Below are 22304 nucleotides of genomic sequence, written 5' to 3'. Positions count from 1 at the left end.
TGATTAGGGTTAGGTTTTGATTTGGGGGTTTTGGTTGTGAACGTGTTTTGATGATTTTAGTTGAAGATTTGAATTGCCTTCGGTGATGATTCTTCTGGTTATGGGTCTGTTCTTGGTTTTGGACGAGTGTTGTTTTGGATTGGGTCTTGGCCGTGAGCTTGGTTTGCTTGTGTGTTTTTGGCCGTGAGCTTGGTTTGCTTGTTTTTGGCCGTGTTTTACGTTTTGGCCGTGTGGTTCTTTTGGCTGGGAATTCTGAAATGTGTTGTTGTTGATATTGTTGTTTAGTGTCTTGTGATAGAAAATCTGAGCCTCGGGAGTTCTTTGTGTTTTAGTTGATGAATCGCTCAGTTTGATTTGATGATTGATTTGGAAAATGGATTTGGGAGTTGATATTTTAATCGAGATTTGATATTTCGTTCGGGCTCGGGTTTCTGTTAGTTATATTTTTGTATGGGACGTATGAGATTTCAACTATTGTCATTTATGTTTAGGAATTAAAGACGTAAAAAAGACATAAATTACTGAAATTGTAACATATAATTAGTCATTCATCCATTATTAAAATACACTCCAAGTTTCAAAAAGACATATAATTAGTCATTAAACTATAATAACTGAAATTAGTTCCAAAAACACATACAACTATAATAATTCATCCATTCTTCTCGGACAAAGGAACTGGACTGTTGCATGTAGTCCGATTGTGACCAACTTCTCCACATCGCGAACACTTCCTAAGAATAGGCTCTTCCCCTTGAGAATGTATCCGTCTCTTCTTCGGTCTACCGACGACACGTGATCTGTATGTCGGAGGCTTGTCTCTCATTTATACAAAAAATATGTTCACTCTCATACCTGAATAAGAAAATTCAAAAATCTGAATAACTTTAGATTGATATGTATAATTGTAATAAAAACTGTCATAAATTGTAGACTTATAAGTCTACAGTTAACAACAATTGTAGATATCGACGTCTAGAGTTGTAGTAACTGTAGACTTATAATATCTACAATGAGACTATTTGTATATATGTATATCTACAATTACACCAATTGTAGATATACATGTCTACAATTCTTGTAATTGTAGACATATAGGTCTACACTTTCAACAGTTGTAGACTAATAAGTTTACAACAGCTGAAGGTGTAGACCTATATGTCTACAATTACAAGAATTGTAGACATGTATATCTACAATTACAATAACGACGTATGACGGGGACAGTCTACAATTTCAGAGATTGTAGACATGTATATCTACAATTCAAGAACGCGAAAAAAAACTCAAATGTCCAAAAACATGAAGAACAACACACAAACAAACCCAGCAACAAACAACACAGAGACGGCGGGTAATGGCACCAACAAACCCAGAACGACACAGACTCGAGAAGGATTCTCCGATTGGTTGAAATCGCTGAAGCTCTTGGTTCGAGATCGGTCGCCGGATCACCGCCGGATCGCCGGATCAACGCCGGATCGCCGCCATGAACAGCGTCGTGATTTAGAAACAAAGCCATGTGCTGAATCTCAACAAGGTTCATCCTCATGTGCTCACGCGCTCGAGCTCGTCGGTGGTGAGCGAGGACGACCAACATAAAAAGGTAAGCTTTTTTTGTATGTCAAAATGAACGAGAGAGAAAAACAGAGGAGAGAGAGAGAGAGAGAGCTGTGAGAGGTGAGAGCTTTTTTGGCTTTATGAGCAAGTTTTGGATTAAAATGAACAAAATTAAAAATTAAAGGGCAAAGAGGGTAACAAAGATTTATCTCTCCTCAGATTGGTAGTATAATTGTCCAAAAACATGTACCACAACATTTTGGTCCAAACTTTCCAACTCACTACTAGTTGTGGCCATTTCCCTATTTTTTTTTTTTTTACTTTTGCCTAAGGCAACATAATAGCTTGGGCCGGTCCTGTTGGCGGATTATGTCTTTACTCGACAGAATAGATCATTATCTCTTGATTTTAGCTGCCTGTCTTTTGCTATTCATTTTCAATTCAATATATTTAATTGTTTTGGTCTCTATTTGAATCTTTGTAGGCTATTTTTCTGTTAATGAAATCATTCATTTCCAAAAAAACCCTCTTTATATATATATATATATATATATATATATATATATATATATATATATATATAACATTAACACGTTAATGAAATTTGTAAATATGTTTTAAGTCGCGCAATAGTTGAATTTCATAAGGATATACTCACATACACATAGAAATACATATATATGTACACACTGATTTTGTATAAGATTTTAAATTTAGAATACTTCTTAATATATTTTTAGTTTAATTAAAATAAATTTCTATAATATGTTAGGGGGGCTATTTTGCCCTAAAATTCCTAATTAAAACTTTTGAACATCATTCAGTATAGGATTTCTTAATTTTGGAGTGCTCAACTAGACCGCAAATATGCGTAGTTAAAAAAAGATTTGGAACATGGTCTGTAATCAGGATTCGACTCTAATACGAACAAAATAGAAAGTAAAAAAAAAAAAAAAAAAAAAACCAATCGTTAAATGACAGTTGTGTGATAATAAATGTTGCAACAGAAAAAGAGATCAAGTCAATTTCTCCTTTTTGTGGACCCAAAAAAATTGTGCTCATTAGATGACTTTGGTTGTAATATGAATTGAGCCGCCATGTATTTAAATACTAGATCATTCTTCTGCACTGAGTCAAGACTCGAGAAGATAATTCTCCATAGAAAATAACATTTTTCTCCATTTTTTTAAATGCATATTAACTAGTAATCTAAATCAAGGCACAGTAGCACTTGAGCAAGCGGGTAAGAAGATTTCTCGTATAAAAATCGATCCAAAAGTAAAAAAGTTATTAATCCATTACATGTTTATCCCCGGAATCGGACCTCACTTCCTTGGTAATAAAAAGGAGCGATTATCTGGGTGATCAATATGAGCTAGAAGCTGTACAAAATTATATGAAAATTAAGAAGAAAAAACGGGCTCGTGTTTATCAGAGAAGAGATCAACATTAGATCATTATTTAAAAAAAATTTAAAAAAAATGAGAGAGAAGTCAACTAATCACTTAGAGGCAATGTTCTTCGCGGGAACGGAGAGGACATGCCCAGAAAAGGACCCTCCGGGATTGAGAACCCGGTTGACTGAGATCCTCTCATCGCTGGGTGTTGAATTGAACTGTTAAAATGGAAAATAAAACTTTATCTCGAGTTGAAAATGACAGCGAGAAAAAAAAAAGGATGAAAAACCTAGTCTTTTGAGCTGTTTATGACATTACCTGAACGACAATGAAAATGAAGAAGACTCTACCGGGGCACGCAGGCCGTTTCTATCAGGTGAAATCAGTGACCAAAAAACTGTAGCAGCAAAGTTTACAACAAAGAATCAGTGATGTTGGGAAAAACAAATCTGATTTTAAATAGTATCACCAATCAATACCTGATTGTTCTCTACGATCCTCCAACCCAGAGCGAAACAGCGAGTCCTGAGAAATAAAATTCACTGAATGTTTCAGAATTCAGGACCTCATTTGGTGAAATACCGAGTCAAACATTATCATGGTCACAGACTAACCTTGTCCCTACTCTGAGATGTATCTCGAAACAGGTCTGCAGAACCTGTAACATGGTCGAAGTTAATGAGAGTAATATCATGTCATAATCTCATACAATTAAATAAATATAATAACTATAAGCTTTTAAATGGAAACGACCAAGCAGGATTTCTTTCCCATAATACAGAGAGAAAAATTACCCAAGAAAAAAAAAATTACCCAAGTTCGGAACACTAGGCTTCACGGCCAGCGTCAGGCCAAGAAAGCACTCCTCAGATTCAGTGCCGAAGTCTGATAGTTTCAACTCGAGATTGGGCTGCGATCCTGTTGGCAAAAAAAAATGGAGATTACTCATCACATGAAACATCAAAGTGGAGAAAAGAAAATTGAAATAACATGATAAATGAAATAGATATAGAAAACAATGCTTACCCACGTAACTCAAGTTCAGCTCAAGTGGGTCACGCAGTAAACGAGGAATCCAAGCCACCTATCCAGAGAAAAAATTATATAAATAAAGCTAATTCTTCAGATAGAAACGGACCAGCCTTGGAAACATCTTACATGGAAAAAAGGATGTTGCAATGCCTCTTCTGCTGTTGGCCTCTTGGCTGGGTTCCATGAAAATATTTTCTACATACGATCAAACACAAAGATTAAAAAAAATATCAAAAGGCAACACTCAGTAATTAAAAATCATCTTTGGGAGATACAGCATAACCAAAACCCACCATCATTAAATCAATAGCTTCCGGGCTTGCATTTGGAATAACATCAGACAGGTTTGCTGGCAACATCTACGAAAGAGTATGGAACAAAGTTAAAACTGTCAGAAAAGATACGAAAATTCCGAACTCTTAAAACATAATCTTCTCATATAATATTAACCTTCTCGTAAAACGTTATCTCGCGTAACCGAGAAGTATTGGTCCCTTCAGGAAAAGAAGTCGAGTCTGGTGTGCCAAGAACGCAGCATATCTTGAACAGCTGATCTATTTCACTGTCATGCAGAAATTACTTCAATGAGATTGGCAAAGAAAAAAAGTTTATTATATTCAAAGCAAAATCACGTTGTATACATAGTTAATTTCTCGTGTCACTTTTCAGTGCATGAGTTTCTACAAAGATATCTATTTCTAGATTAAGATTGCACTGCACATGAATATGTATTACAATTGTTGACAGGACTTCAACTGGAAAAAGTAGAATCATACTCGCAGACGCATCATTTGTTATCAAGACCGAAGACAATAATATTTTGATGAGAATATTACCTTTCCCCGGGAAAAATAGGGGCCAGAGTGAAAAGCTCCGCCAGGATTGCACCAGCTGCCCACATGTCTGCAAATTTCATTTGTCAATATTATACAATATAATCATGGATTAAATAAATGCATATAAATGCCCTAAGCTTCACAAAAAGGTTAAAGGATATATTTTTATGATTAGTTGACAAGATTGAACCCCCAAGAAACTCCCTCAGCGAAGCATATATAATAAAAAAAAAAAAAAACCTGCTCAGAAATTGGATTACTAAAAAATAACGCATCTACACACGCTCCTCATTGAGGAACTATAAATGTACTACATTGATACACAGATTGAGGCTCTGTTGCCAAATGATTGGGAAGGGTTAGCACTTACCAACAGCGGGAGTGTATAACCTGGAGTGCAGCAAAACTTCAGGTGCTCGATACCTATGGTACAACCAAACAGAAATGTAGGTAATAGTTAACGTTATATCAACCAGTGCACAGACGGTGCATTCTCGGTACATTATTGGTGATAAGACTCACCATCTTGTGGAAACATATTCGGTATAAGGAGGCATGGATGACAATTCTCTAGCAAGTCCAAAATCAGCAATTTTAAGGACATCACTTGTCACCAGCAAATTCTCTTTCAAAACAAAAAGAATGATTAGATATTTTCATTCAGTGCAGTCCACTACAAGGAAAAAAGGCCAAACTTTAAATTAAACTAATAATTATAGATAAAGCACTTCTGGATAAACATGAATATAATAACATAGCATACCAGGTTTTAGATCTCGGTGAAAATATCCACTTCTGTGGATGTGATTGAGACCATGGAGCATTTGTGACATAAAGCTCCGAATCTCATTTTCTGAAAAGGGCCTTTGGCGTTCTTTCATTATTTGGTAGAGATTAAAATTCTGAGATATATGATCAAGAATCAAGTTAGTGATGATTGGCAAAATAATAACTGGAGTTCGTATAATTCCAATGTAACTTGCAAGAGCCACCAAGTTGTATAATTGTTTTGATGAGTTTATTATTTGCTACAGTTCTGACTTAGTTTGAAAAATTAGACAAATCATAAGCTCATTTCTGTTATGTACACAAAACCAGAACATTATTAACATACATAAAACCCATGAGTTATTGGCATGATTTCTTTAGAAAAAAGGCCGTTAGCAAGAACTCGAAGAAAGTAAAAAGTTCTCACCATGTGCTCAAATATGAGGAAAACCTCATCGTTTTCCTTGACGACCTCCTTCAATTTTATGATATTGGGATGATTCAATCTCCGGAGGACCTGGAGAAGGTACCTTTAATCAAGTAATCTACAAATATATATATATATATATATATATATATATATATATATATATATATATATTTACAACGGTAGATCTACAGGAACAAGCTAAATACTTGTTAGGAATAAAAATAAGACCTTTTGTGCTATAATATGATGATACACACTTACCTTAATTTCTCGCAATCTCCAATGCTCCTCCCAGAAGTAGAACTTTCTCTTCATCTTTTTTACAGCAACCTGAAATCACGAGATTCCGAAATAAATTTTACAGCCAATACAGTAATAGAAGCTTTAGATTGAAGTGAATAGAAGGCATAGTTGACACATGAAGGAAGGTTTTAAAGAAAACAATTCATGATTTTAATTCTTGCACCAGAGCCGAAGATCTGACTGATTATCCTAACCTTTCCTAAATTATTTTTCAACACTTAAATACTTCAACAGCTTTCAATTCAAGCGGGTTCATGTCATTTGCTACAATACTTTATACAGAAGCCCTCGTTAGACATAATCTCACAAATAACGACAGCTATTTAATCCTGAAAGTTCTGTAGTTTTGTTTACAAGAAGCAACATACAATCTCCTGTGTTCTATTATCGATGGCCTTATATACAGTGCCGCAAGTGCCATCTCCAAGCTCTTCCAAAATCCTATATCTGGAAAGGGAAACATATTTATGAAATAAAAAATATATCAAAATGAGAAGGGGAAAAAAAAAAAAAATCTAACATCTGATTCAGGGATCGCCCAAAAGGTACCTTTCCATATTGAATGGCAAGTTATTACGAAACACAATCTTTCAGTTGAATTTAAAAGACCTCCAGGTAGAGGTATCTAAGCGGTCAACAAAGTGTTGTCCGTTATCTAATAGGCCTGGTTTTGTTCTACAGTCTTGAACAGAGCATTTCTCATCGTCAAAAACCGACTTTTCATCAATGGAGCAATTGAATATCAGGGAGAGATTTATCAGCATTTTGCGGCTCCCCACTTGAATTCCAGGGACTGAGCATCAAACTTAACCAGCCAGATTTGTTAACATGACTTCTTTTCCTTTACAATTCACTCCATAACCACCATGGTCTGATAATCTAGGTCATATGAACTGCAATACAAAATAAATTCAATCAGATAGAGAAAAGTTATATATTAATATTAAAATAACGTATGTATATATATACACATACATATATAAACAGACACCCACACAAACGTATATAGATATATATAATAATATGTATGTATACATATATATATATATATATTTCACAAGCTGAGGAAAAACTATAACTAAAAAGCCAGAAATTTTTAAAATTAATTTTTTTTTCTTTCAGCCTCTCAACTCAACCAAAAGGCCGATATAAACTATATGCGCGGTACTTTAGAGCCGATATCAAAGAAATAAAATGAAAAACTATTCCGTTCCTTTCATCCGTTTTCAAGCCAACGAAACAGGTTAAGAAACGCCAATTCAAAATGCATTTTCGTTGGAGTATAACTTACAGCTAAAACAAGCAAGGAAAATCAATCTTGAAATATTATGCAAGAACTGGAAGACTCGTAACTAAGAAGAAGAAGAAGAAAAAAAAATGGACTCACCAATTGGTGCTCCGTCTACAAAAGCACGCCAAAACGATCTTGAGAGGGAAACGCAAAACTCAAGATAAGAGAGAGAAACAGATCGCAATGCGTTTGAAAATTTCTCGGGAAGAACGAGAGAGAAAATTTAACAGAGAAGAAATTCTGTGGAAACTTTTCTGGAGAGAGGAAGCGATTTGGATTACTAATGAAGCAATGAGAGAGAGAGAGAGAGGATTCCGCTAAAGAAGCAAAGGAGAAGAAACCAAAGAAATAATAAAATATTAATAATAAATATGAAATTATACTAAATTATATTTAAGACATTAAATATCGTTCTAATAATTTTTTCTTTTCTTTATTAATATTAAAAGTATTAAAGGGAAAGAAACTGCTTGGCTGTGGTGGGGAAGGAAAGAGTGGTCCCCAAGCTTGAGATATATTGAAATTATGTAAATACCCTTCATAACTTTGGAGGGCATGCAATCCCGTTTACGAAAATACCCTTATTTGTTCGGTCTTGATTGGCCCTTATATTATTTTTTTCAGTGGTAGTTGGAGATAATCTTTGGGTAGAAAGGTCATTAGGGGATTCGAATCGTAGGTTGATTTTCTTTATTATGACTGTTTTGCCCTTTTGTCAATTTGCGATTGGACTTATTGGCGATTTTGGCCCATCGCATTCCCGTGTGCTTTTTATTATGGCCCGGTGACTCCGGTCCAATACCTCGAACCGGGTTCATCTAGAAGATAAGTGCTCTATGAGATGACAATTGGCCATTACTAATTGGGGAGTAAATTAGGTCAAATTTTCTTTTTAACATTGCAACAGAAAACGAGTGATCTGTGATTATGATCACAAAACACTCAATATTGTGATAATATTATCATAAACATGCTCTTTTCTAATATTAAAAAAATGAAATTTGTATTTAGTTACAACCTCAATTTTGTAACAATATTGTCACAAAATGATCATATTCGTGCTCATAGAGATCTTCGTCTTCCGATAATCCTTTTACATAATTAAAACCCGACTATATACTGAAATTTTTCTTTGAATGAAATTGTTAACCAATTACCAACGAAAATTTAGTATATGTATATGCTTAATTGATAATATAATTTTGTTATATTATACCTAGTGAAAAAAAAATATGTTCAGGCTCAATCAATAATATAGGTTTCTCATTTTAGCATATTGTTTTTAGTTTTTCTCTACCTACCAAAAAAAAAAAAAGTTTCAGTTGTTCTTTGTGTTACCATGATTATTGTGTTTAACATTTTTTTTGGAATGGAGTGTATTGTCCAGTGATTTTAATATGGATAACCTATTAAATAATACATTTACTTTTTTTTTTAATAAATTTTCTGTCAAATAATACCATTAACTTTTATGCAAAGAAAGCAATACCTTCACATTTTTAATTTAGCAAAATAATACCCTTATTTTTTAATTTTATAAATTTATATAATATGCTCAAGGTTAATTCAAGATATTCCAACATAGTCCCAACCACTCGGCCTATCAAGAGAACGAGGCTAAAACCTGCGCCCAAGTTAAGCCTTGGCACTTATGGCTTGTCACGTTAAGTCTGAGGCAGGGATCACCCTTGACGTGGTTTCCAAGGAAGGCGTGGGTTGATCAGATGTACAATCCAAACGGCAAATGAAACTGTGAAAGGTGTATTGTTCGGCCTAGAATAAGACGATCAGTTAGAAAATTTCACCATCATCTGACCCACGTGGGGGTTATAAGGTCTGATCCTATATCAAAACTGCATGCTAATTCAAGTGTTGATATAAAACATCATTAACAAATTTTAATTTTATTTATTCAAAATCGAATGAAAAATAAAAGATACAAGATACTATATGTTTTTAGATATTTAATGTCTTTTTTTATATAAAAAATTTGGGTTCAACATATCAAAAATAAAAAATAAAAATTATACACATTAAGTCGTTTAAGTAAAAATAGTAAACTTGTTAACAATTAGATATTTAATTTTATAAGATAAATATTTATCTTATAATTCTGATTTCTGTTAACTTAGGGCCACTCCGATCGCATGGGAAAACGCCGAATATAACGTAAATGTAGTTCCAATCACACGGTAAAAGGCATATTTGGAGATTTGTACAGTGGCACGGCATGTCGTGTCACTGTATACACGCTATAACCATCTTTTGTTTTAGAAATTAAACCCAAATCTTTATTTTTATATATATTAATCTTATAAATATATATAAAACACAAAAACTCATAAATTGACTACAAAAATATTAAAACAAAGTTCAATTAAACATAAAAATTTAAATATAGATTACAAAGTTTAAATTAAACACACAACAATTTGGGGAGGTCAATATGCTGGACGTAGTGGATCTCCTATGATTATTATAGACGCTGTAGCTGATTATGATATTTGGATATGACATGCATATTTCGATCTACCGGGATCTAATAATGATATTAATGTGCTAGAGGCATCTCATCTTTTTGCTAATCTTGCTTAGGGTACTATTCCACCGGCCAATTATGTCATTAATGGAAAAGAATATAACATGAGTTATTATCTAGCTGATGGCATATACAAAAAAAATGGTCGACCCTTGTTCAAACTATTCATGATCCACGTGGTCCAAAAAAAAAAGTTATTTGCAATGAAGCAAGAAACATGTAGAAATGTTGTAGAGCGCGTGCATTTGGAGTGTTGAAGTCAAGATTTGAAATTGTGGTCGCACATTCCTGCTTTTGGAGTAAGAAAGTGTTACATGATATAATGACATCGTGTATTATTTTGCATAATATGATAATAGAAGATGAACGCGATGTTAATCCAACCATTGAAGAACGAGCCGAAGTTTCAAATGCTGAAGTTGAGATGGCGGGCGATGAAGATGCTCGATTTCAACAATTCTTAGCTCGACACCGACAAATCAAGAATAGAGACTCTCATATTGAATTATTTAAATGTAATTTTTTTAGTAATGTTATTTTTATTTCTCTTTTTTTTATTTATCTTAGTTTTTGTTAAATATTGGTAAGTAATAAATAATTTTAATCACTTAATTAAAAAATATAAAAATTATAATTATCTATTGAAATATTTATTAATAAAAAGATTATTTTATTTTAATAATATAATAGTGGCGAATAGTATTTTTAGTATGAAATTTGGTATTGTTGTTCAAGTTGAAAAAAAATTTGATGCTAAATCAACACAAAAATTGTGTTGAATTAACACCACGGTATATGGGTTGGAGTTGCCTTAGTCAATACATGTTTGCTTTTGAGATTTCTTTATAAACTTTTGATTAATTGGAATCGAATCCCTTGTGTAAACAGAAACTACTGCCAAATGGAAGTCAACTATCGACAAACGGAATAAGATATATATATATATATATATTTTTTTTTGTAAAATCAGTAAAAACAAAAATTCAAGGAATACCAAATAGTCTAAAAAAAAACAATTACAATAAAATTAGTTATAATATAAGTCTCTAAGGCTATAACCGAGAAATGATAAAATATCCTGACCATAATAGTAACATATACTAAAATCCTAGTACATACTATGTAAGAGAACAAACAGCTCTAATCATAATTACTAAAGATAGTGACTCGTAGAACAACATTGTTTCGTTTTATCAGCTCATAAATGCATATATCTCCCGGAACAAGATCGTTGTCCCTCACAAATTTCACAAAACCAGCGCTGAATTGATGTCCAGATGCGAGTCCAAAGCATAGTCCCACGGGCCACGATTTGCCATCCTTTTTAAGCTCCACAGTCTGATATCCTCTCTTGAGGTGCTTCTTAGCAAATGAAGCCGGCACATTCTGCAACAAAATTATAAAGGAGAGAACGATATGACGAAAAATTGATTCGATCATCCACACACCAAGTCTTACCGAGTAATTGTGGCTATTGTTTTTAATGACTGCCTTGAAAAATGGATACGGAGACGTGAATTTAGCGGCTTCTTCAAAGGCCATAGTACCACGAACAGTCATGCGAGTCCTTTGTTGTTTTCGCTTTGAACCCGTTTCTACACCATTCTTCTTGGACTGAACTCCGGTAACTGTAAAAATAAAATAAAAAACAAAAACGAAAAAAATGTAACGAGCTGATAATTTAGTAACGGTCAAAAAAGGTAGAAATTAACCAACTGCTATCTAACGACACATAACTTCCAAGTATTCTACTTCAACGCCTTACTTATAAACTTGTTATTAAAATCCTACTTTTCTTTTACCGAGCTAAGAGAAAGGAATTACCATCAGTAGTTCTGGCTCTCTTTCCAGGAGCTTGCTCAAAAGGGTGTATCTCACAAAATGATCGGTCGAAGATCGAGACTTGGAAAGCGGAGTTTGGGATGTATCGGAAACACAGCAAGTGCCCGAACTCCAAGCGGTAGTGCTTCTCGAATTCTGGCCATCCTTTCTGCAACCAGATTCTTCTGTGGCATTTGACCACTTCGACCTTCCATTCAAGGCCACAGTGAGTCTTGAGGCGCACCGATCTCGGTAGACTTGCCCCGTGTAATGACACAAACTTCTTCGGAAGTTCCTGAATCGGCTCAGCTTGTGTTATATACATTAAAGCATACACAAATATTACAGCTTCCAATGAATATAACCAGCCAAAATTTATAATAAATATAGAGACATGATCTGCCCTCAAATATCTCTCACACCATCCATATTTAAAGCAAAACAAACAAACTAAGAGCAAACAAACAATATTCACAGTTATAAATTGCCATTAAAGTACTAAAGGAAATGGATAAACTTTCTCCACCTATCTGTATCATATAACTTACCATTCACGGATTATATAGACTAATTAATTTATAAACGGTTCAAGCCGAGCTAGAAAACAAACAAAAAAGACTAAGATAAATTGAGTAAGACTTACAAGCTCGTTCTGGGACACGTCTTCGTCTAAGATTATCTTGTAGAAACGCAACGTAGTCCTCGACATGGCTCGCCGGTGTTTGATGGGTTCTGAATCATCATCTCCGTGATCGTCCGTGTCTGTGTCGTCAGATTTTTTTGACAAATCCTCAGAGACGACGTTGAGGCTTTGTCTGTCAGATTCCAAAATAGGCTCGACACAAAGTTTGTAATTCTCGTCGTCGCTTTCTGACGAGACATGAAGACTCGATTTTTTCTCCTTCTTCTTCTCTTCCTCTTCTTCAAGCCACTTTTTCTTCTTCTTCTCTTCCGCTTCTTCTAGCCTCTTCGCCATTGTCTTTATCCTCTCGCTGCTCTGCTTCTCCACAGGCGGATTGTTTTTCTCGTATTCTGCACATCTTCTCATCATCTTTTCCCAAATCATATTCTCGAAACACACCTTATCTTCCATTTTCTTCAATCAAAGTTATGGAGAACTCAAAATAAAGGAGAGAGAGAGAGAGAGAGAGAGAGAGAGAGAGAGAGAGATTTGCAAAAAAGTAGAAATAAACCGTAGTGGAAGAAATTGAAATTTGGTAATGGAGAAGTAAAGGTTTTTTTGATTTGATATTCCGTAATTATTTATTGCGTGTGCCGAAGATAAAAGAGAGTAACAACGCTACAGCTATTCAAAGTTGTTCATATATGAAAGAGGTCAGATCACCTTTCGAGATTTGCAGACTAATAGTTGCTAATTTAGGTAAATCGACATCAATTTGTTCTGAGAAAAAGAAGATGATGACGATTTCATGCAGTGAAAACCTTATCGCAATGGTACTGATGCTCTCCAAGCTGGGTCCCACCAGAGAGGCCGCTCGGAACTCGAAATCTCTGGACATTATGACTCGCCGGAAAAATTAAATCCGAATAGAAATCTTGGCGCTTTGATGGAATGGCTGTCGCAAGGAATCCAATCACTCACTCTCAGTGAGAGAGTGAAATTGGCGGGAGCTCTGTGGAAAAATAAAAGCACGGAGAAAAAAGCAAAAGCTTTAATTGACTCAATTTTGGACTTGAACCTAAACGATGTGTCGTTTTGCAATATGCTAAAATCTAATAATAAATTATTGTTTGGGGTTTATTGTTTTTTGGATATCTCGATGTATTTGTACTTAATTTTTCTATTCTAATAATAAATTATTGTTTGGGGTTTATTGTTTTTTGGATATCTCGATGTATTTGTACTTAATTTTTCTATTGTTATGAAAAAAAGTTTAATTAATTTAAATTGCAATAAATTTACCAAATAAATTAGTGGTGGGAGTTGGTACATTTGAATTTATTACACCGAAAAGACGAAGTAGAAAGACTATAATAAATTTGGAGATAAGGTCCATTAAATATATATTTATGTTTACACTTTTAGATTGTCATTTAACCATCGTTTGATAAATATCTATATCCACGCATTTACACGTTTAAATTAACATCTCACTTTTTTATTTCAATAAAAAGATAAAGCAGGAATGTCATATATATGACTTTATGTCAAATATTTATCAAACGTTAAGTATATAACAATCTCAAACGTCTAAACTAGCTAGTTACCTAACTTTGTTTAATGATAATAATAATAATAGTAAGTGTTTTAAATTGAGCTAGTGTTCTACGGACGAGATCATGATCGGGAATAAACTAGGGCATATGAAGTTCTATGGAATTTCATTATGCTTTTATCAAATCTTCGGGACCGTTCCGGTCGATTCCAGTAGTGTTCATGGTTTAAAAAATTAAAACTAAAATATCCACCATTATTCGAATAAAAAAAATTTAAAACAATACCAAAATATAGTCGAAATATTTGTCATGTGAACAATACTGAAACATAATTCCGGTAGAGCTAACGGATTAGAATTATGATTTATTTCCCAAATTTAACCAGGATAACAAATTCATGCTTAGTCGCATCCATTCTCAAAATCTCTGAGTTTGTGCTATGAAGCACTAACAATATTCAAGACTCTACTCTGAATTTTGAAGACGATGGGATATTGAGAGTGAAGAACAGAGAAATTGATAAGATGTGATAACACTATTAAAAGCGGGTAAAAGAGTATACGCATCATATAGAAATAGACACATCCTCAAGCTTAAACTCAAAGACGGTTTGCAACAGACTTTTAAGTTTTGGAAAAGCCTCATCGATAAGAGAAACCTTGAGATTGGCTTGGTCTCGAAACATCCGGTAGCTAAATGCACTTTGATTATACAGTATAAATATGATATTTTTTCACCGGTTTCATTTAATCTCTAACTATTTTTTAATAAACTAATAAATTTAAAAGTACTATTTTACAAAAAGCAAATTCTCATATACACTCTTAACATGAAAATGGGCATGAATGATACACAAACAGCTGAAAATCCTCCACACTTGATAGAATAGAGAAACGACTATTTATAAGAAGTACACATAAAAGAATCAAAAGCCACCTGAAAAAAAAAAAAAAAAAAAAAAAAAAGATTCTTACGGCTCGACAACGATCTTCCCCGTGGCGTGACCATCGATGCTCTTAGCCCAAGCCTCTTCGGCCCTGTCGAGCGGGTGCTTCGAGTCGATCACCGACCTAATCTTCCCTTCTTTGACGAGCTCGACGAGATACTCCAAGTTCTCGGCTTTGGGGATCAGAAGCAGCGGAACGAGCTGCTTCTTCGCGAACGTGAGCTTCTGAAACGCGTAAGAGGCCAAAGACCCGACCCCGGGAGTGATGTCGATCACTTTCCCGTCCTCGGTCAAGTTCGGCTCGAAAACCGACCACGGGATTCCGGTGGCGCAGTGGACCACGGCGTCGTACTTCTTCCCCGACGGGCTCTTCAGGGCTTGCCCGTCGGGGGTCTTGTAGTCGAGGACCTCGTCGGCGCCCAGGCCGCGGACGAGCTCGGCGTTGCGGGCCCCGCACGTGGCGGTGACATGGACGTTCCCGAGCTTCGCCAGCTGGACTGCGTAGGCGCCGACCCCGCCAGAGGCCGCGGTGACGAGGACGTTCTTGCGCCGGCCGCTCCCGTCGAGCTTGCACCGGAAGACCCGCCGCCTCCGCCGCCGAGACCTCCGGCGGCCTCAAGGCCGTCACACTCGCCTTCGGTGACGCGTACTCAGCTAGTCCGCCCCCGATCTGAAACGTCGTCGTGTATTAGTATAGATTTCGAGATACGTACGAATGTTCGACCAATAGAACGTGCAATACTACTCTTCCGTGATGGTGTGTAAAATAGCAAAATATAAGTAAAATAAAAATTTAACATTTTAATTTTAGAAAGATATCAAACCATTCCAATGACACAAGACTAGATTATGAGCCTAAGTATCTATCCAACCCTGCAGATATAAGCGTCTATAATTTCTGTTTGATCGGAGATTTTTTTGACGTATATCGGCGACGGAAGGTTATTCTGTTCTACTGATGAAAATGCCAGTGAAAAACAAAATTCCTGAGCGATACTTTCAATAGCGAAATCTCAGACGGAAATTCAAAATAACACCTATTTGACGTGCAATTTGTTCAAAATTAACACCTATTTTGACGTGCAATTTGTATAGATTTAAAAAAATTGCAGCAATAAAATTTGTTCCCATCGCCTGCGGTAATTTCCTTTTATATGGAAGTGGAGCCAATTAGTCAGTTACATAGTAAACCTCCAATGTATGACCATGGTTTTTTTTTTTTTTTTTGGGAGCAAAACAGTGGATATTGAGATTTTAACAAGGCATCAAAGCAATAAAACAGAAGACAGAGAATTGATTAAAAAGCGAGAAAACTCACACGAGGGTTCACCATAGACACAACTTTGTCACCCTTTTTGAAGTTCGAAACTCCCGACCCGACCTCTACAACCTCCCCGGCCACATCAACGCCTTTCAAAATATATTCAAAAATCTTAACCAATGTTAAACATGTATAGGCAATGTACCTCAAATTTATGTTTTATTATTATAATTTGTTTTTGTTTTTCGTTTTAGATACAGCCATGTTTTCAAAACTAGCAGTCCTTTGAACAAATGATCAGAACCACAGGTGAATTGAGAATTCAAGAATGACTTAGAAAAATTATCAATGGTCTTCAACACTAAATGTACTTTGCACAAAATATCAGAACCACAGGTTATAATTATCAATATCACAAAGACGAAAGAGCGAGGAAAATGAGAGCTAGTATAATATACATAAAAAAAATAAAAATAAAAAAGGTGACACAACGAGAAGAAATGTTAAAATGAAGATAACTTACAGGGAATGTGGGGAAGTTTTCCGGGCAAGAAAGGTCTGAGCAATCCTTTCTGAACCTTCCAATCGAAAGGGTTAATACTCGCCGCTTCCACTTTGATCAATATCTCATCCTTTTTAGCATCTGGAATCGCCACTTCAACATGCTTCAATTCAGCACCCACAAACAAAAATTAAAATAAAAATAAATCAACCAAAATCATTAAAGCAGTCAGTCTAAGTTCACACTTATTCAACAATAGAGCAAAGGAAATTAAGCCAGGGAAAACGACGATGGAGAGTGGGAGAGTGAAATCACTTTCAAGCCGGAAGGTCCACCGCCATAGCCGTTGTATTGAACGGCACGCATAAGCTTCCCCGCCATTAAAGCCTAGAGATGCAGAGAGAGAGAGAGAGGATTGAGTGTGTGGATTTTCGAGAGGCGGTTTGATTTTGAGTTCAGTCTTCTTCAGTGGATTGAGAGAAAGAGTGGTGGCACGTACGTGGACAAGGCACGGCCTTTATATTCCATTATATTATTTAAGTTATTTATTTAATACAAAAAATTAAGAAAATAACTAATTTAAACGTTTGATATTGTTAAATAATCAATATTTGATAAATCTCAAATAAATAATCATAAATGACGACGTGACTATATATGACAGTGATTATTTACTTAAGATTTAAATTTGTAAATATATGAAATTGATTATTTATCTAATAATTATCAAACATTATCTATTTAGCAATATCAAACGTTTAAATTGTCTATTTTCCTAAAGAAATCTTTAATATCACTATTAATAGAATTAAAGTCAAACTTATTTATGAGCATTTGGAATTGGATGGAAGTTGTACTTGTATTAAGTAGTAACCTCTATGAGATGACAATTGGAACATTATATGGGTCCGTCTTAGCGTTAACCCGCCCGTTTCCCACTTCCCACTTATCGTATTGAATAATAAATATATATATATATATATATATATATATATATATATTATTTAAACAGTTAATTATTTTTAAATTGATGACAAATGAGTTCTTTCTCCGGCTCTTAATTCGTGGGGTGCATGCATTTATAGGCCTTGCCTATCAAGTTATCCTATCCTATCTTATCCTATGTATAATAGCTATAATATACTTATTCCAGTTTTGTGTTTTAATTTTTTATGACTTTTTTTAAGTCAACTACGACGATTTGGACTTTAGAGTTGATGTGAAATTACAAACTAAATTACCTTATGAACCACATCACGACTTGTACTTTTTTAATTGTTTGTGACAATTGTTTTTTTTTTTTCATAAAAAAAAATCTAGGGAATAGACTACTTGAAACGTTGAATTTGTAATATAGTCAATATTTTATATATGTTTATAATTTCACCATATTTGATGACGTGACTTCAATAATCACATAGAATTTTACATGATTGATCCTGACATTTGCATACATTTATTTTAGTAAATAGCGATAAATGGCTAATTTACTCAAATAAACAAAACGTTGACTAATTCATTAAAATCAAGTTTGAATTGACTAGATAGATAGAATGCCCAAATTTTTTTTAAGAAAAGAAGGAAGCTTAAAAATATCTTAGTACAATGTACTCCACAAATTTAAGTCAAGGTGAATCAAACATTATATACATATAGTCGTTTAATTTGTGGACACTGCTGATAATAGAAAGACAAAAAGACACAATAAAAATCGAACACACATAAAACTCTTTCAATATACTCATAATGGTTGATGGAAAAATTTATTCAACCGCGGTCCGACAATCACAAAGAAAATAGATATTCAACTTGTATAAATAAAAATTTAACATAGACCAAAAAAAAGGATAGTGGACAGCGAATAACCCGTAGTTTTATTTTATATTTTGCATCTCTATTTTGTTTTAAATTTTTCCTCTCCTTCACAATATTTGTCGATGTTAGTGCTGCGGAATAGGTCGTCATAGACGGCTATTTTATTAACTTGTTTTGATGTTGTCATTTAGGTCAGCTTGCTTGTTTTTTTTGTTTTTTTTCCTGTCTTTCAACCTGATAGTATTTTGAAGATGTTGCCTAAAGGATTTGTTTCAAATTTACATTTTTGTTTGTACTTGTGCTTCAACATTTTGTCAATTAAATTTGTGATGTGCAACTTTAAAAGTATTTGCTTTTGTGTTTCGTGGCCTAATCAATTTTGACTTTTTGTTGCTTCATCAATTTTGGTTTTGAGTATGATGTGTAAAAAATTTCGTTTAGAAACACTTAATATCCCACGTAGTAGTGCGGACATTTAATATCCCACGTAGTGGTGCGGACATTTAATATCCCACGTAGTAGTTCAGAGTTCATACTAGACTCTATGATCGCATGTGAGATCAAATTGCGGTGGAATCGAGTTTTGCGGTGGAATCTTTAAACTCGAGCATACGACGATACAAAAGACGGACTTAACATGTGCAGTTGAGGTTGTTAACATCGATTTTCCGACGGTCTCAAGAAGATCCAAAATGCCACGAGGCCGCCGAAAAAGCAACTTTTGAGTATGATGTGTATCAATGTCATTTTGATTAACTTGTTCGTCATTGTCTCGTAATCGGTTTTGATTTTGAATATGATGCGTATCAATGTCATTTTTCGGCTGCACTATTCTATCTCTGTCCTACTGTTTGTGTTAAACGACACTTAAAAAAAAAAAGGTTACGCCAAAGACGGTTCACTTTAGAAGCAGGTCGAAGACAAGCTTCTCAACATCCAAACTCATATCTGTAGCAGTAAAGAAATATAAACAATGTGTATATAAGCCAATATTTGACATCCCAATATACAAACTGGTATTTGCCCATTAACAACTTCCTAAAGCACATCTCTTTATTTCATACCCGTTTCATAAACCAAAACAGATCAAACACCTTCTATAGTATCTGAAATTGCTTTCGCTCATCTTATAGTGTAAAGCCAAAAAGAGTTTCAGAGAACACACCATATTTACATTTCAGCAAGCCCTCGTATTATGATATGAACAAACAAAGAGTTTTTTTTTTTTGGACCTGCATTATTACACACAACAAACTCCCCAAAAAAACCAACAAGGACTAATTCTCTACAACGATCTTCCCGATGGCATGACCGTCGATGCTCTTTGCCCAAGCCTCCTCGGCTTTGGCCAGCGGGTACTTCGAGTCGATCACCGTCTTAAGCTTCCCTTCCTTGATCAAACCCACGAGGAACTCCAAGTTCTCGGCCTTGGGGCTCACCAGAAGCGGGACCAACCGCTTTGCCGAGAAAGTCAGCTTCTTCAGGGCCGAAGTCAGCAGCGCGGTGGGCCCGGGAGAGAGGTCAATGACAATCCCATTCTTCCCAAGGTTCGGCTCGAAAACCGACCACGGGATTCCGGTGGCGCAGTGGACCACAGCATCGTACTTCATACCCGACGGGCTCTTCAGGGCTTGCCCGTCGGGGGTCTTGTAGTCGAGGACCTCGTCGGCGCCCAGGCCCTGGACGAACTCGACGTTGCGGGCCCCGCACGTGGCGGTGACATGGACGTTCCCGAGCTTCGCCAGCTGGACCGCGTAGTGGCCGACCCCGCCGGAGGCCGCGGTGACGAGGACGTTCTTCTGCTCGCCGGTCCTGTCGAGAGTGATTCCGGCGACTTGGGTGAGGCATTGGAGGGCTGTCAGGGCGGCCACGGGCAAGCTGGCGGCTTCGGCCGCCGAGACTTCCGGTGGCAGAGCGGCCGTCAGGCTCTCGCTGGCAACCACGAACTCTGCGAATCCGCCCCCATTCTGACATTTACTTTATTAGTTTATATAAAAAAGAACTACTTTAATTTTAATACAACACTAATAGAAGTTAAATGATTTTATATTTTTTGAAAATGTTATATTCTTGATTGTATCTTAGTCAAGATGCTTGTTGGAGTTGATCTCATCTTCACGGTGAAGCCAAGTCAGCACTGATGCCATCAGTGAAGCAACGTCAGCGTTTTCAGTTTGTTAGTTAGGTTGTTACAGGATTACTTGTGCAGGAAGTAATCTGGTGTAATAGGTTCTATCTTGTAAATTGCTTATGCTATGGTTTATAAATAGCATTGCAATGTGGATTAGAGTCTAAGGGGAAACATAAAACAAACTAGAGAGAGAATTGGGATAAACACTTTGAGTGAATCTTGTATGGGTTTGGGAAAGTGAGAAATCTCAAGAGAGACAAAGATCTTTTTGTATTGTTGATTGTTTTCATATAGTGGATCATCGTGACAGAGAGGCTGAATGTAGGCAATTGCCGAACAAGGATAATTTCGAGTGTTCTTGCTGTGTTTGTTACTAATTTGATCAGTTGCTTGTGTCCTAAGTAATCTGTTCTTGTTTGTTTTTTGAAAGAACTGGTTAATTGCTGCAACAATGCTTCACAAACAAGAATCTTGCAGTGTTGGTTTGTAAAATCTGATACTTACCCCAATGCCAGAATAAGCTACAACTTTTTCACCGGCTTTGAATTTCTTCACTCCTCGACCAACCTCCACAACTTCTCCAGCCACGTCAGTACCTGCCCAAAAGGAAACCATTTACTTTACATAATACCACTAATTAATTTTATGATTTCAAGATCTCATCAATTTAAAATTCAAAGCCTAGTATTGGACTGACTAAATGATGTTCTTGATTAATCCAATCCGTCATTGAAATCTTGCTCGCCGTGAAGAGGATTCATATCTAAAAGAGGTAAACTTAAAAAGTTCCACAAGAGCAAAAAGATAAAAGCAGAGTGAATTACAAGGAATATGAGGAAATCTGCGAGGGCAAATCGGCCTGATCATTCCTTTCTGAACTTTACAGTCGAGAGGATTAATCGAAACAGCTTCCATTTTCAACAAAACCTGGTCTTTCTTCGGCGCCGGAACAGGAACTTCCACATGCTAAAGATAAATTCACAATCACACAAACGATCGACTCAGTAAACAAATCAATCGGTCTAATTATACATTTAGAAGAGCAATTGATCAACATCGCAAATAAAAATTACCTTCAAGCCTGAAGTTCCACCGCCGTAGCCTTCGTATTGAACGGCGTGCATGAGCTTGCCAGCCATGGATGCCATAAACCAGAGAGAGAGAGAGAGATTGGGAAAGAAGAATTTTGAAGAGCGTGAAAGCGATGAATGAAAAATGAGATGTGTAAATATCTGGATATATTTATTCAAAAAAAAAAAAAAATATCTGGATATATTATATACAAGTAAAATGCCCGGGCGTTGTTGCTGCGGGTTGCTTGGGAAAGAAGAATTTTGAAGAGCGTGAAAGCGATAAATGAAAAATGAGATGTATAAATATCTAGATATATTTATTAAAAATATATATATATATATATATATATATATATATATCTATTAAAATATAATAAGCGTAAATGCAAAAACACTGTTCATAAGGGTTTATCCAATTAAA

The 22304-nt window shown here is 35.5% G+C and overlaps 3 protein-coding genes and 1 pseudogene across 5 annotated transcripts; all 4 read right to left on the bottom strand.

Annotated features, from left to right (window-relative positions):
* Positions 1-2798: 2798 nt before the first annotated feature.
* MHK (Protein kinase superfamily protein) lies at positions 2799-7927 on the bottom strand. Of its 2 annotated transcripts, none has more exons than XM_089623543.1 (18): positions 7714-7927; positions 6876-7219; positions 6695-6773; positions 6285-6353; positions 6021-6110; positions 5589-5727; positions 5348-5450; positions 5196-5248; positions 4826-4892; positions 4440-4551; positions 4283-4348; positions 4116-4184; positions 3984-4041; positions 3771-3875; positions 3572-3615; positions 3437-3482; positions 3276-3354; positions 2799-3175 (listed from the first exon to the last, which is right to left on the bottom strand). In XM_089623543.1, exons 2-18 carry the CDS (start codon positions 6881-6883, stop codon positions 3058-3060), a joined length of 1305 nt encoding a protein of 434 aa, XP_089479669.1. In that variant the 5' UTR covers positions 6884-7219; positions 7714-7927; the 3' UTR covers positions 2799-3057. The 2 variants fall into 2 exon arrangements, with proteins under 2 accessions (XP_089479669.1, XP_089479670.1); XM_089623544.1 differs by having other exon boundaries at positions 3572-3606.
* A 3293-nt stretch (positions 7928-11220) lies between these two features.
* On the bottom strand, positions 11221-13111 carry LOC149388040 (putative B3 domain-containing protein Os03g0621600). Its single transcript, XM_089624394.1, has 4 exons — positions 12621-13111; positions 11981-12272; positions 11615-11784; positions 11221-11542 (listed from the first exon to the last, which is right to left on the bottom strand). The coding sequence occupies exons 1-4, from the start codon at positions 13068-13070 to the stop codon at positions 11297-11299; spliced, it is 1158 nt and encodes a 385-aa protein (XP_089480520.1). The 5' UTR covers positions 13071-13111; the 3' UTR covers positions 11221-11296.
* Positions 13112-14895: 1784 nt separating this feature from the next.
* On the bottom strand, positions 14896-17362 carry LOC149388039 (chloroplast envelope quinone oxidoreductase homolog; annotated as a pseudogene). The gene is made up of 4 exons (XR_016300689.1): positions 17180-17362; positions 16886-17027; positions 16420-16511; positions 14896-15771 (listed from the first exon to the last, which is right to left on the bottom strand). The product of XR_016300689.1 is annotated as a chloroplast envelope quinone oxidoreductase homolog (transcript).
* Positions 17363-19707: 2345 nt separating this feature from the next.
* On the bottom strand, positions 19708-22038 carry LOC149388038 (chloroplast envelope quinone oxidoreductase homolog). Its single transcript, XM_089623305.1, has 4 exons — positions 21884-22038; positions 21635-21776; positions 21315-21406; positions 19708-20646 (listed from the first exon to the last, which is right to left on the bottom strand). Exons 1-4 carry the CDS (start codon positions 21956-21958, stop codon positions 19957-19959), a joined length of 999 nt encoding a protein of 332 aa, XP_089479431.1. The 5' UTR covers positions 21959-22038; the 3' UTR covers positions 19708-19956.
* Between the last annotated feature and the right edge of the window lie 266 nt (positions 22039-22304).

This window comes from Urtica dioica, chromosome 8 (assembly GCF_054948205.1).
Source record: "Urtica dioica subsp. dioica isolate 48M chromosome 8, U.dioica_male_clone48M_v1_H2, whole genome shotgun sequence".
NCBI classification, from domain to species: domain Eukaryota; kingdom Viridiplantae; phylum Streptophyta; class Magnoliopsida; order Rosales; family Urticaceae; genus Urtica; species Urtica dioica.
Note: the sequence above shows the minus strand (reverse complement) of the source record. Positions and strands in the feature narration are given on the sequence as shown.

Coding starts and splice junctions, on each gene's coding strand:
- MHK (XM_089623543.1), bottom strand. Junction 4,349..4,439: donor AGATAACGTTTTACGAGAAG/GTTAATATTATA, acceptor ACTCTTTCGTAG/ATGTTGCCAGCAAACCTGTC. Junction 3,616..3,770: donor GCCTAGTGTTCCGAACTTGG/GTAATTTTTTTT, acceptor ACCATGTTACAG/GTTCTGCAGACCTGTTTCGA.
- LOC149388038 (XM_089623305.1), bottom strand. CDS start 21,958: ATGGCATCCATGGCTGGCAAGCTCATGCACGCCGTTCAATACGAAGGC. Junction 21,777..21,883: donor GTGGAACTTCAGGCTTGAAG/GTAATTTTTATT, acceptor ATTTATCTTTAG/CATGTGGAAGTTCCTGTTCC. Junction 21,407..21,634: donor CAGATTTCCTCATATTCCTT/GTAATTCACTCT, acceptor CCTTTTGGGCAG/GTACTGACGTGGCTGGAGAA.
- LOC149388040 (XM_089624394.1), bottom strand. CDS start 13,070: ATGGAAGATAAGGTGTGTTTCGAGAATATGATTTGGGAAAAGATGATG. Junction 12,273..12,620: donor ACGTGTCCCAGAACGAGCTT/GTAAGTCTTACT, acceptor GAGCCGATTCAG/GAACTTCCGAAGAAGTTTGT. Junction 11,543..11,614: donor ACAATAGCCACAATTACTCG/GTAAGACTTGGT, acceptor ATTTTGTTGCAG/AATGTGCCGGCTTCATTTGC.